The 14,131-nt window shown below is 48.3% G+C and overlaps 2 protein-coding genes across 2 annotated transcripts; both read left to right on the forward strand.

The window, feature by feature from the left end:
- Positions 1–850: 850 nt before the first annotated feature.
- Positions 851–2,570, forward strand: F4807DRAFT_460746 (cation efflux protein; the record flags this gene model as incomplete). The annotated part of the gene is made up of 7 exons (XM_048001566.1): positions 851–935; positions 1,000–1,049; positions 1,106–1,150; positions 1,216–1,363; positions 1,433–1,686; positions 1,740–2,054; positions 2,148–2,570. The coding sequence occupies 7 exons, from the start codon at positions 851–853 to the stop codon at positions 2,568–2,570; spliced, it is 1,320 nt and encodes a 439-aa protein (XP_047854049.1).
- Positions 2,571–9,646: 7,076 nt separating this feature from the next.
- On the forward strand, positions 9,647–14,066 carry F4807DRAFT_96360 (folliculin-interacting protein N-terminus-domain-containing protein). Its single transcript, XM_048003709.1, has one exon. It carries the CDS (start codon positions 10,315–10,317, stop codon positions 13,951–13,953), a length of 3,639 nt encoding a protein of 1,212 aa, XP_047854050.1. The 5' UTR covers positions 9,647–10,314; the 3' UTR covers positions 13,954–14,066.
- Positions 14,067–14,131: the final 65 nt, after the last annotated feature.

The raw sequence follows: 14,131 nt of genomic DNA on the forward strand, positions 1-14,131 counted from the left end.
TTCGCCGGGTTTATGTGCGGCCACGACGCTGCTTAAGCAGGTAGGTCTCCTGCTCATTGCCGGTTAAGATCCCCTAGGGATATATCACAGCATACAAGCGCACAAAATACAAAAATACTCCCTCCGCGCACGTTCCACAAGAGCGTTTCGCTTATCCTGAAATATCTAATCATCAGAGTAGGTTTATTATCGGCCGAGCATTCTCTTCTTTCTACTCTTCACCCGCGACAAAGGACACGACGTGCCCTGTTCACCCACATATTCAACTGCGGTCCAGGGTATCTAAAATTCCTTTCATTATTCGCCATTGCAACGGCTGGTGCCCGGGCCCTGGATCAATTCACGTTTCGTTGGTGAATCATACTACAGGGTTGATCTACGTTTCAACGATTTCCTCCAACAGCCCCGATCAGATCTCCGAGGTCTTATGAGAGGCATTTGCCAGGTAGGTCCACGTCTTTACACATGAGTCCAAATACCTATTGTCCCCTTGGACACCGTCATCTAATAACATGTGTTTGTCATGTCATTGTTATTCTAGTGACTCAATTGACCTGGTCGATGCTCACTCTCTTTTAGGTTGCGACTTCCTACAACATAAGAACGGGGATAATAGCATTTAAATGGGCAACTAGTGGTCAATTCTCTCTCCACTCCAAACACAATCCTTTAAATCAACCAAGAAAAGATAGCCAAGACTGGGATATCCATACTTCTACATGGTATCTGCGCAAACTGCCCTTGGAATTATTATCCCAAAACGGGTACTCAACTCGAACAGCCCGCTTCCTACCCCGACTCCAGCTCCGGCTCCGGCTCCGGCTCCGGAAGCCGGCATCGCCAACTAATCATGGGCGAATTCAAACTTTCGTCTAAGCAGAAGCTCATTGCCATCATTTGCATTTCATTCTCATTCTTCGTCGCTGAGTTGGTTGGTATGCTAGACCAGATCCCTCAACAGCTCGAATAATTTGAGTGTGAACTGACCCGGAACTTTAGTGGCGTTCTTCACCAAATCTCTTGCTCTGTTAGCAGATGCTTTCCATTACGTATGTCACACCCGCCTAGAATATCATACGGTATTGTGTCTAACTTCATATTCTAGATGAATGATCTAATCGCCTACTGTGTCGCCCTAGCCGCAATCATTGTACGTTCGATGAATTATTGCCTGGGTATATCTCAACAGCTTTATTAACAGAACCTAAATCTTAGATTTCCGATTCCAAGGCCCCCCCTGACAATTTTTCGTTTGGCTGGGCACGTGCGCAGCTGTTGGGTGCCTTCTTCAATGGCGTCTTTCTTCTCGCCCTCGGCATATCTATCTTTCTCCAGTCAATTGAGAGATTCATTTCTATTGAACGTAGGCTCTTTCTCACTCTTATATACGTCTGTGGATAGTTCGGTTGTCTGGGTGGCTAACTTAAGACAGGCGTTGATAAACCCGTACTGGTTCTCATTATGGGTTGTGTTGGGTTTACGTTGAACCTCCTCAGCGCAACCTTATTACACGAACTTCATGGCCATGACCATGGTCATGGACACGGTCACGGCCACGCAAATGAAGCGGAACACGACCATGCTGAGATTCATGGACATGATCATGACCACAGCCACGTTAACATCGAGGCCGGCATACAGGTGAATGGCACCTTTGTCGAGGATCATGACGAAATTCCCCTTACTGTAAGACTTCGTCAGTTCACTCTGTTAATATTGTGTTAACAAAGTCTATACAGCCTATCAGCGCCCATGCTGAGCATCGTCACACGATCGTGAATCTACAGTCATCAGGACATGACCTCGGTATGATGGGTGTATTACTTCACGTCATCGGCGATGCATGCAACAACGTCGGGGTTATTATCGCCGCTCTGATTATCTGGCTTACGTCTTCCGAGGCTCGATTCTACGCCGACCCAGGCATCAGTATGGGCATCGCTCTCATGATCTTACTAACATCAATTCCCCTTGTCAAGAATAGTGGCAAGATTCTCATGCAGAGCTCGCCGAAGGACGTGCCTTTAGATGATGTTAAACATGATCTCGAGAAGGTATGTCACAGAAGAAAATGAACCTTAAAATGCTTGAGAAGTTTTATTGGTCGGTGGGATATCATATAAGCTAACGAAGCATCAACATCATAGATCCCTGGTATTGAATCGGTCCACGAGTTACACATCTGGCGCCTCGATCAGAAGAAATCCATCGCTACAGCTCACATAGTAGTGTCAAATACCGAGATGAGCGATTTCATGGATCGTGCGCGTACCGTAGGCGAGTGTCTACACGCCTGGGGTATCCATTCCGCGACTCTTCAGCCCGAGCTCGCAACCCCGACAACTTTATCATCCGTCACCGCCCCTGATAACAGCAATGAAAGTGATGGGCGCAATAGCATAGGTGGCGCCGCAACGAACCCTGCGATTGCGACTGGTGAGATTGTGTCGTCCTCGGGTGCGTCGATTAGAAGACGACGCATCGAAGCGGCAGCCCCTTGTCAAATCGCCTGTGGGAACCTGTGTGAGGGGCTGACATGCTGCAATACGACTACTATGCGTACTATCTAAATGCAGACCGTGGGAGACATCATTATCACGCTTTGGTTCGCGAGCTAAATTGCTAGTACGCTAGGAATCACATGAACATGGCAAGATGAGCTTAGAATCAGGGTCGAATATAAATTCGATGCTGACTAAAGAACCAATAAATGAATTTTACATCATGAATGTTCTTGCTACATGAATTAAATGAAGGCGGTGTCACAGTTGGGTTCATCAATCTATACCGACTGCCCTAGATATCTAGTAGCTTCAGTATTACTCAACACTTCATGCCATTAATTGACGGTATTCGCAACATGGTGGCCAAGAGTCTAATTGGTCGTTCTTACTCTATATTAACAGAGCTTAATATCGAGGTCCCAGGTAATATGGCAGTATAATATTCTTCATCACCTCGAACTCGAACTCGAACTCGAACTCGTGGCCTTGGTTCATGGTACGTATTCACAATGGTGTGCTCTATGCCTAAGTGAATAGTGATCGTGGTAAATTCGCTACGCCACCTTCGAGATGTTGTTTCTAGGCTCAAATCGCGACAGCTTAAAGTCGTGGGGTTTCCAAACGTGGGGGACAGGGACTACAGATATGGGGGCTCTAGCAGGGCTAGATCTCTCAAAGGAAGAAAACAGAGAAGGAATCTCATCCATGTGTTATTTCGTAAGGAATAAGCAAAATATGAGGAAAAGCAAAAAGAAAGCAAGGGTTCAAAGCCTGCATGCAGCCGCAGCAGGAAGAAGCAACTCTGCATATCCGACCTGCAACTTCTTCCTCCCGCATCGTGACCATCTGCCTCATCAAGCATGTGCGCACATACATATTACGTATGCGAACGACCTCATTAGCAAACTACCACGTCCCAAACGACCATGGTTATGTTGAGCTTCTTTTTCTGATCAGAGATCGACTCGGCCTCATTTCCGAAGCCGGATTAATTCTACTGTACCCTGCGTATAGGTAGAGATCTAATCTAATCGATCTTGCCCAGGAATGGGACGAAACCGGTGTGCGTTCGTTCGCTCGTCACCGTTCATACGCGCGTTGACTGGGGTTCAGATGCGGATGGGTGTGCGCGCTCCCCGCCCACCTGCTAAAGTCGGGAAAGGACCCGAGCTCCGGAGCCGCGTAGGGAATCTGCATTCCGCATTCCGTAAGTACAGCCGACTTGCGCAACCACACCGATTCCTCGCATCCCTTCTCCTTTGTTTTTTCGACTTTCCATAATTCTTTTCTGTTTTGCTCCGGCGCAGCGTAAGCATGGGTATGTACATAGGTAAGATTTCCCCTCCCACTTTTTCCAGCTGTCCTTTTTCGATCTTCTTTTCAGCCCTGCCCAATCTCAGCCGCGGTCACATCGCGCGTGTAGTATGTACAACCTACCTCATGTAGTACCTACCGCGGATGGCCAGCCTACGGATGACATACCCTACCTGCGGGGGTCGTTTTGGCTGGCTGACTGGCTGAGCGCGCGGTGAGTTTGCAGGTTGCTTCTATCGGTACCGAAACCCAAGGCTACCTAATTGTACATTTTCTCATTTTCTGCCCTCAATGACACTTGCGGTAGCAACACGAGGATATCTGGCTAAATTGCCACGGGCGGCCCCGGCCCGGGGAGGATTCATTCATGGTATATGTACGACATTCGCGCTGGCTTTTTGTATTACGTAGATGGTACTTGTGACGATAATGGGATCTGACTTCAGCGCTGCTTATAGATCATGAAGACATTTTATCCCTTCAAAGAATGCAAGTCAGGCAAATAATTGTAATTTTTCTGTTGCCTTAGGCTTTCTGTTACTACTGCGGCATTATGTAGTACTGGTACATATATACGCCGCATACAATCGTGAACTTGCGGTCAGCGGTGATCATATACGTTTCTCCGCGATCTGTTATTGCGGCGGCTTGGCTTTCGCTGGTCACGTAGCAGATAATATACCAGGTACCTATCTAAGATCGTGTCATTAAATCTCGCTAATTTGTCCTCTGTACGACCTCAATCGGGAAGCGAAAGTGCAACGGTTCTCTTATAAGCCTGTGCTTAAGAAGCGTAATATAGGTAACGGTTTGTTGTAAGAGTTCGTTCACAAGGAATTTGAAGTCATCCATGCATGGATATACCAGGCTTGCGATAACTGCGCCTATCAGGTCCGCTGCTTATCGGCGGGAAATAGTGAAGAACGCCGCTGCCCCGCGCATCCCGATCCGGGGCAGTGGGAGCTTTCGGCGTTTAGAGGTTTAGCGGCGGGGAAACTGCGCCTGCATCGTTTCCCATGCTGACGAACCGATGTTATATCCGTACATGCGGACCAGTTATCAGGACGTCCTGACAACAGTGTCTCAAGGCTGACGTCAAAGAGTAAAGAATGCGGGCGGGAGATAGGTAAAAGGACACTACATCGTCGGCGACTTGAGAAATACTTTGCGACTATGAATTATTATTCATTGACGCACTTAGCGATAGAACTCACTTTGTCTGGTGGTTGAGGATTTAACGATTATTGAATACTTATCCCTGAACAATGCATGGAGCGGGATGAATACTTGAAGTCATCCATCAAAACATATAGTTGTATGTATCATTTCGTACCTAGGTACGCTATCTTTCACGTCCGACAGAGAAGCAAGCATCGGACATTGTTGCTTCCCCTACATGCTGCTACGAATAAAACGAGATTATAAATGCTTACCTGTATTACATATGATAACCGGCGGCCTAGTTAGGTACCTAGATATATGCTTGGTTCCATCTTGGGATGTACAGCTTATCGTCATCACAAGTGAGGGATATCGACTTACCTGACCGAACACACCGGGATTAACACGAGTATTGCCAACGCCTTGCTTAAAGCACAAACAACAGTGTAGACAAATAGAACATCGAGCTGACCCTATTTCATACCGCGAAGAGTTTTCATATACCTAGCTGATAGTTGAGTGACCTCGTGTGCGTCATCTGGCTGTCGTAATATTCGAATGTAATGTCAGCATTTCAAATAGCTGAGCCTGCCCAATACCATAGCATGTAAGGTGGGACAAATATTGACTAGGGAATATGAGAATATGAAGATTATAAAAAAGAAGACCTTCTTATTCGTTAGCCATTAACCAATGGCTTCTCATTATATCTGATCTTCAAAAAGCAGTTGACAGCCTGGTTTCACCGGACGGCTAGTAACTGTCTCGAGTCTTGACACGGCGCGTATCAGTTACTGCTTGCCTGAATGGCAACTACCTCTCTTACGATAGTATCATCCACTCTGCTAATCAGACTAATGAATTGCGAAAGTAAGGATCATGATCTGTTGTTATCACTCGACGATCCGCAGGCACAGTTCGGGGCCGTACCAATCTCTCGTGGAGGATGGCTCTAACGTTAGAGGCCATTCCTGCATACCATGCGAACGAATTGGCTAAGAAAATGGATCCATCACAGTTTATCAACGCTGGTTTGGGACCAAGCGATGTCTTAGATATTAGTGATCGCCATGACCGCTGGCGTTGCGACGGGGCGTTCTGGATGACTTCACTTGCAGCTCCGCATGGCTCTATTACGCACGCCTAGACGTCAGGTAAAGTGACACTGATCTTATCCCCAGATCTTCGGTTCAAATCGCCGATCGAGTTTGACGAGGATAAGATCGCTCGAGATGGTTCAAAGTGCCTGGCCATACAGGAACTTTGTAGCGTGTCATTGCTGATTCTGGGGGTGATAGTGATGTTCCTGGTAGTCTGTGCAGTCTGGGGCAGCTGCGCCGTAGGCTGCGTAGGTGAGAGAACCCCCCGAAGCAATGGAGATCTCACCTGGAGGATGACATACGCCTTTACCCAATTATAATTGGGGGCCCTGTTGAGATCGCCGAGAACACGCGCTTGATAGGATACCTGGTCAATGCGCTTCGGCAAGAGGAACGAGAGGAGTAAGGAGTAAACAAAAAAGGTTTTTGTTAGAGCTTTCCACTTTCTCCATCCTGTGAAGATCGCCTGGAAAATAGCGCATTCGATTTGCCGTTTGCTAGGGCATGTAATCTAGAATCAAACAAGTTGCTAGTGCTGGGCCGGTAGTCGAAGCGCGTAGGCTATGGATGACATCCAATAAGGACTCAGTAAGACGTTTTCGAAGAGCCACGGCTCTAATCGATAAAATTAGCCCCCGCTCATATTTCGGAGCCTCAAACATCACGAGGAGACCCCGAAAAGAAAAAGGGGACCAAACCGGTTGTTGCGGCGTCACCGTAGCGTGGTCCGTTCCTAACGTGGGCCCACGAGACTAGCAGAATCGTCATGTAAGTCTCGATGATGGACCTAGAGCGCCCTTATTAGCTACATCCTTCAACCTGCCGATCCTTGTGAGACTGCAACGTGAAGACTTGATTTTAGGGACCCTTTTAACACACATGCGTAAAAGTGATCCGAGCGCCAAGAGGATGCGAGATGAGATCGAGAGGCGTGCCGTTGGACGTCACTGGATAAACTAACCTAGGGAGCCAAGAAATATTTACATTTGCCGGCGGGAAATCATCGCGGGCTAGGAGAAGTAGACGGGACTAGCAGGTGGAGCTGACTGCTTACCAATGACCTGACTTACCTCAACGTCGCCGATGCTACGAAGGTTACATACCCAAGTACTCGGCTGAGTTGAGAAGTGTCTAAATAACAAGAGCCTGAGCTTCCACGGCGAGAATCTCGGAATAGTGCAGTTTTAAACGTAAGTAGCTTACCCAGCAGAGTTCTTGTGGTGCCGACCCGAAGGTCTAGCCCCGTTGTCAGCTAGTCTCTATTACGTTATTAGATGGAAATAGAAATTGCAAAGGTGTCGTCGGATGCGACACTATGGCCTGCCTCGGACTTCGTAGCAAGCTGAGCCTCATCCCGAGATTGTCCAAGGGACACTTTTCGTGGCGCACAAGTACGACAGCCGCGTCAGCAGCGGATGTTCGCGAGACCCAAGACATCTATCCCACCTCGCCTGCCATTCCTTCGAAGCGCTGGGAGTCGAGGGGTGGTTCACCGCCGGGAGTTCGAACAGGCCGTCCGATGAAAATGCTTGCCTCCTCACGAGAGATGGGAGAAAGTTTCGGATGGATTCAAAGTCTGGACTACCTTGGTAACTAACCTAAGGTAGTTCAGACTAGCATAGGCGGCTAGGTAGCGCAGAGACGCAGAAATGTGATCATATGTCAAGCATATGCATGCGTAGACCGGCGAATGACGATGGTCCAAATAACACTAGACCAAATGCCCCAGAAACGGTGTTTTGGATCGAAGGAAGATCCATGGGGCATACTAATAGAAAGACTTTCCACATGTGAGGGGCCAGGATGGATTTTGGATAGGTATAAATTGGGAATGGAGTAGTAAAATAAGCAAGTGCATAAGTGAGTATATCATCGCATGTGTCAAATATACGGCGACACGGTACATGATGTGAGGGTAGTTAAGGATTTAGAGAAGGGCCAAGGATGGCGTCGCGTGTGCGAGTCCCGAAACAGGGATTGAGCTGCGACCGCTTTTCCCGAATTCACATTGCTTAAAAGGGAAATGGGTGCGATGTTGCTGTAATAAATGATTAAAACCAACAGCCCTGCATGCCACAAGATGGGTCGATGAAGCCCAAAGGACGATTGGTGCCTTACGTACCGTACGGATGCTAGTAAATACCTACTCTATCTACCTACTTTATCCTAGTGGCATCGACGCATGTCAAACGCTCGATATGGACTGATATCGTGTAGGATACTTATCATTAATAGCTACAAGATACTGTAGTACTTACCTAGACATCCACGAGGAGCGTGTCTACTCTCGTCTCCTAGATACGATACCCATTTGGTTCTTCTGTTCAACAACATCGGCCTGCTCCGCAGGTAACTGTGGTAGACATGGTACAACTCCCGGCCCATATATGTAAGTGGCCCTGAGTAGAATAGATCGTAAGGGAAATCCCAGGGCTAAGAAAAATACCTAATGCAGCACTTGCATGCGTACCCGCCAACTGTGGATCTATTGGATAATCGCCTACGGTGGCAGATCAGTTTTTAGACGTTTTCTCCAGGGCTAGGGCGTTACCTGATGGAGGCTAGGCTTGCTTTCGTTTCTGGACAGTTAAAGCTGATTGATTACCAAGCCAAGTAGAAATAGGTAATCTCTCATTCACCGCCAGATCGCAATCGAATCCTTCAGACCGACTCCGGAACCAACAGGCTGGGAGAAGAACAAATCTGCAGTCTTCTAATCCTGGTTTTCCTTTTGAGTCCCCTTACCTTTGGTTTGTATGGAGTTGTATGGAGCGTCTGGGGTGATGGCTTGTAAGTACTCTACCATTGAGATACATCAATATCTGATATCATGGGGTAATGACCATCATGGACTTTGAAAACGGAACCTTTGAATTGTTGGAATTCCCAGGAAGCCATCGACCCATGTAGGTGATACCTAGTAGCCATGCCTAGGAGGAGTAGCAGTAGTAGTGAATTATATAAGACGGCTAAGAAGAGCATCTAAAATCCTACCGGCACGTAGCAACTAGGTACTAGCAACTCCGGGATAGCGTGTGCGTAGTGCACCAATGATTTGTTAGCAGGTCTGGAGCATTTAGCTAGACAGGCTAGAGTAGCACGTTGATGAACAGTGGTTTGCGGAGTTATGTATCGTCAATCTTAATGAAAGTCCAGTCGATATTCATATTCGTACATATCGCACATACCTATCGTAGTACGGTACATAACATTTGAATATCCCCCTCTTGGCATTCCTCACTGCTAGTATTTTGTATGTATATAGGTACTGTACTTGGTGAGATTGGACGTCATAATCGGCGGTGCATGCTTCTTTCCATTCTTTTCCCATTCTTTTCTCTTCGCTCTTACCTTAACAATCCATTTTATTTACCTACATGTATTACATACTTGCATACACCTAGGTATACTCTAGTACATATGTACCTAAGCGTCGCGGGTTGCGGGACGTTTAACAGCACAGGTCAAGTTGACTAGACGGGCTAAGAGTTCCTGTGCATTACTCGCAGAAGCACACCTCCCCTCTTAACACTTATTACCTTTATTACTTCAGTCGCAAACCCTTTTATCCACTAAATTTCCGTGTGTAAACTTCACACCCTCTCTCACCCTCTCACTCGCCTAACACTTATACCTACTCGTCTTTCAATCATTTCAGGCTTGATTGAGAGATAAAGGACAATAAAGGAAAATAAAAGTCCTATTGACTAACGACGTATCCTCGGAAGCGGCTTTTCAACTTCGAGCCCCCTGTCCGTCGTATTCATTCATCTCCGATTCCGCACTTTATCACGTCGCTCACACGACTCTTGACAACTAAACGCGTGCATCGTGCAAACAGGCCTGTCAACGTATTATACACCCAGCAAACAAATCCCACCATACAGATTGGATACCGTTGCTTTGGTTCTAAATCAATTCGAGATATCTAAAATATTAATTACCTTTGATCTCTTTCTTCCCCTCCTCATTCGGCCAACTCGATCTGATTGCCAATCGCCATACCTGCATCATTCGACCCTCATTATTGCGTTGTCTTGCATTGCCCAGACACCACCTAACTAGGCAATTTGGCGTCCACTTCAATGTCTTCCCACGCCATGGTCAACGCAGCGGAAGGCTCTAGCCATTGGATGGGAGCCTGTTAAAGGACGGTCTGGTGGTTTCCGGCCCTAGGTATTGTTGATTACATATCCGTACTCGACATTCAGGGCTTTTGAACTACCGGATCCAACATGTTGGGCAAGCTTTTTAACTTGACTTCGGGAACCACCGGAGGCGCAAATCCTCCAGAAGGGGCCACGCCAACCAAGCCATCTCCTGAATCGGTCCAGGAAGAGATCCATACACGCTGCCTCTTATTTCCAGATACGCAGGCACTCTATTATCGTCAGGATCAGGTCTTCCCTTTATCTTCTGCGGCAGGCGTCCAGCCCGGGGTTTCCGCCAACCCCTTTGACTATGATGGCGATATCGATATTGATGTACGCGATGTTCGCGTTATAATAATGCAAGATACCCTAGGCTCAGTTAGCCCCTCCTTATTATTCGACAGCCATCCTGCTCCATCAGCTGGCTCGCCAAGCGATCGGCCACAGCCGCCAAGTGCAACTTCTTCCTCACAGTCCTTGATGCAGGATCTCCGACGAGTGCCTACCTCTCCACGGAAAAGCAGTCTAGGGCAGTCTTCAAGACCATTAGTTATTCAGCCAGGTAGTCCCCAACCCCGTCAAGGTGCATTCGACCGACGAGGATCTATTCAGTCCCGCGCCTATACTGCTGCGGAGACTGATTCCCAAAAGGCGGCTAGGGAGTACCGCGAAGAGCTCGCTAGCTTTTCGAGCTGTATCTTTGCCAACTCGGAAGTCATGTCTTATAAGGGGACATCGACTAAGGTCCATATTATTCCAAGTGAGCAGCGACCATCTGGAATTTCTAGCTCATATATGGGAGACGGCAGGGGGTCGATGGGGAGGTCGAGTATGCGGTCAAGTAGACTGGCACAATCCTTCACATCTGATTCGGCACATACACATTTCCAACCCTTCTCTACATCTTCTCGGCAGCAGGATCGTAACAAGATCCTGGTGACTCGATTATTCCCAGTGAACTTACCGAACGACGATCCCGATTCGCCTAGCCAGATTACATCACCCCATAGCCGGCTTTCTGATGATAGCGGGGGCTTTCCGTTTCCGTGTTCCCCAGACGAAAACAAGCTGAACAAGAAGAAGTCGAAGCCCGTACAAAAGAGGACACCCATGTATGCCGTTGCTTTAGTATTGCAACTTCCGCAATGTCCGAACGCAACACCGGCAACGGCACCGAAGCCCATGTTTCGAGGACCCAGCTCTTATAACGAGCAAGACACTTTCCCTTCTTCTTACGGATCCGCTCGCCGATCTGGATGGACGATGGTCGGCTCTGGGTTCGGTTCGGAGTCGTTTGAATCAACGTACTGTAACGATATCGAGGATCGCATGGATGCGATAACTCAACATTGGGATATCATTATGAGAACTCTTACTCACCTTCAATCTGTTGTAGCCACCACACTAATTCCGATGTTAAAGCAAGTGGATATGGCAGCGCCAGATCCATATCCCTCAAGCATATCTGCACAGATCGCCCGAACAACATCAGTCAAAGGTCGAAGGGGCTCCGACGGCTCTCAGATGAAACCATCTAAGACAAATGCGAAGTTAGTGGCACTCCCGCCGAGCTGCTTAGCACAGGACCAGCGCATAAGCGACGAAATAGATGATGCTAAAATCCGGATTGTATCGGGACTTCGGGCCACTAGGGTTGTTACGGGCCAGGGTCGTTGGGGTCCGTGGCGGGAAGAGGCGAGATGGGTTGCGAAGTGGGCCGGGACCAAAGAGCAAGGCTTTTTCTTCTTTAATCTGTTGACAGCATTCTTGGCGACGCACACCGAATGGCTTCAAGCATTAAGTCCCGTTTGGTATAGGAGAAGACGGTACCAACAGCAGAAGGTTAAAAGCGAGGAAGATACATCCTTACCGTCGCGAACGATAATAGTTGCTAAAGATAAGATGGCTGCGAGGAGGTTGATATTTTTACTCTCCGCCTTCCTGCCGGCTAACCAGCAGCTGCCAACTGTTCGCGCTCAGCGCCCGGCCACTTCTGCGTCGGCTGCCGCCTTTGGCCATTCGCCGCCGTCGTACATTGTGCCGATCAACAAGGAAGAGTCTCTGCGCCGGAAAATTAATCGTCGGCAAGGACCCAGAGGTGCTTCTCACACCAGGAGTTTCAGCATTCAATCGCAAGCTACGACGAGATCGGTGACTGGTATTCCTGCGCAGCTCGCTCACCTTAGTATGGAGTCCTCTAATGCAGAGCGTCGATCGTCTGATTTCATTAAGCCAGCAAATCTCCTCATTGCCGGAAACGACCAGAACACGCGAAAGAGCAGTGCCGCAACAGCTAATACCGTAGTCCCCGATTCGGCCATTCCACATTTCTCTACGATACATCGAAGCAACACAGGCCGCGGAGGCCGACCTGGTAGTGGGAGCAGTTTTGCTGCAGATGACCTGAAGCGGTCGCTTAAGAGAGGTGACAGTATCGGCCATGCTAGCCATGCAAGCACAGACTCTCGCCAAAGTTCGCGATGGGGCAGTGTGATCAGTGGTCTATGGAGCGCAAGACGACGAGATTCGACTGCTACGACGTCGCAAATTCTGGACATGCCAGCTCATCGCGACAGTCCGCTCTCCTCGCCTACACAAGCTGCCCCTAGTGGGAAGGACAAGCTTTCGGAGATGGTTAGAGAGGCCCAACTTCTTGATGCGATTGCGAACCAATCAACAGATCGTGATCCTACATTGGTCCAGCAGCCTGATACTCCGCGAAGGATGGAGGAAAAGCAGTTTGAACCTCAGTCGAGAACCCCGGATCCGTTAGGCGCATACGAATCACCGGTGAAAACATCTATCAACAATGACGACGGAGTAATAGATGTTGATGTTCAATTCCCAGACTACCTCACTTCATTTGAGACCGCTGTAAGCTCACCATCCAGCAGTGGTTATCTCTCAACCCCCGGGCTGGGTAGTGGACTCGACGGCTTTGAACAATTCTCGAGACTAGCTATTGACGGCGATGCTCCCTTGAACGTTGCGGGGTGGCTTAAGCGCTTCCATCCTGACTTTACGCTTCAGGCGATCCCGCCGCAAAATAACCTCTTAGACGAAGTACGAGAATCTCTAGCTGCAGAACCTACTCCTACAATTCATCTCAACTCCGGCCCAGAAGATTGGCCCACGGAGCACTGGGTTGACGTAAGCACCGCTATCATCGCCGATACGACTAATTTTACTATAAAGCGGCTTCGGTACCGCCGTCTAGTAAAGCCTAAGCTACCGGTCGATCGAAATAGCACAAATTTCTTGACGCCGTATGGCTCGTCCTTGATGACACCAGCGCTGTCGCCTTACGAGCAACCGATTCAAGATAAGGTCGAGGAAGAGGAATTGTTCAGCTTTGACGAAGCTCTTATTGATGCTGTTGAGAGAGTTATCGCCCATAGCAGTGATGTGAGCAAGGGAACTTCGACTGCGTCTTCGCGATCTACTAGCAAGCGAAGAGGGAGAAGGGATAGTGAAGTTTCTCAGATGACGGAGCAAGAGACGCCAAATTTCCCTATCGATTTCCAAGAGGTACCACGCGCAGAATGCAAGGTGGTAGTCTTGTCCGCATTATCAGGGATCGTACAAGACGTGGTGGATCAACGCGAGAGGGAGAGCCAGGGAACAAGCTCAAACACGCCCTATGAGATAAGCCGCGAGAAGGAGAGCACTTTACGAACCGCCGTTCGAACGTGGCTCGAAAGTGTGGAAATCACTGACGGTTGACCTTCCGGATCTTGGGCTACCTCTGTGGAAGGATACAAGAAATTAACTTGTCCGAGGAGAGGCCCTTTTAATGATAAACGACCACTAATGACCTAATTTATTTTGTCTTTTGTGTTTTATTTGTTTCGAGGACAACATAGCAGAGCACGGCGTCGCAATGGAGAAAAACACGTACATG

The sequence above is a fragment of the Annulohypoxylon truncatum genome (assembly GCF_022578515.1).
Source record: "Annulohypoxylon truncatum strain CBS 140777 unplaced genomic scaffold F4807scaffold_17, whole genome shotgun sequence".
NCBI lineage: Eukaryota > Fungi > Ascomycota > Sordariomycetes > Xylariales > Hypoxylaceae > Annulohypoxylon > Annulohypoxylon truncatum.

Coding starts and splice junctions, on each gene's coding strand:
- F4807DRAFT_96360 (XM_048003709.1), top strand. CDS start 10,315: ATGTTGGGCAAGCTTTTTAACTTGACTTCGGGAACCACCGGAGGCGCA.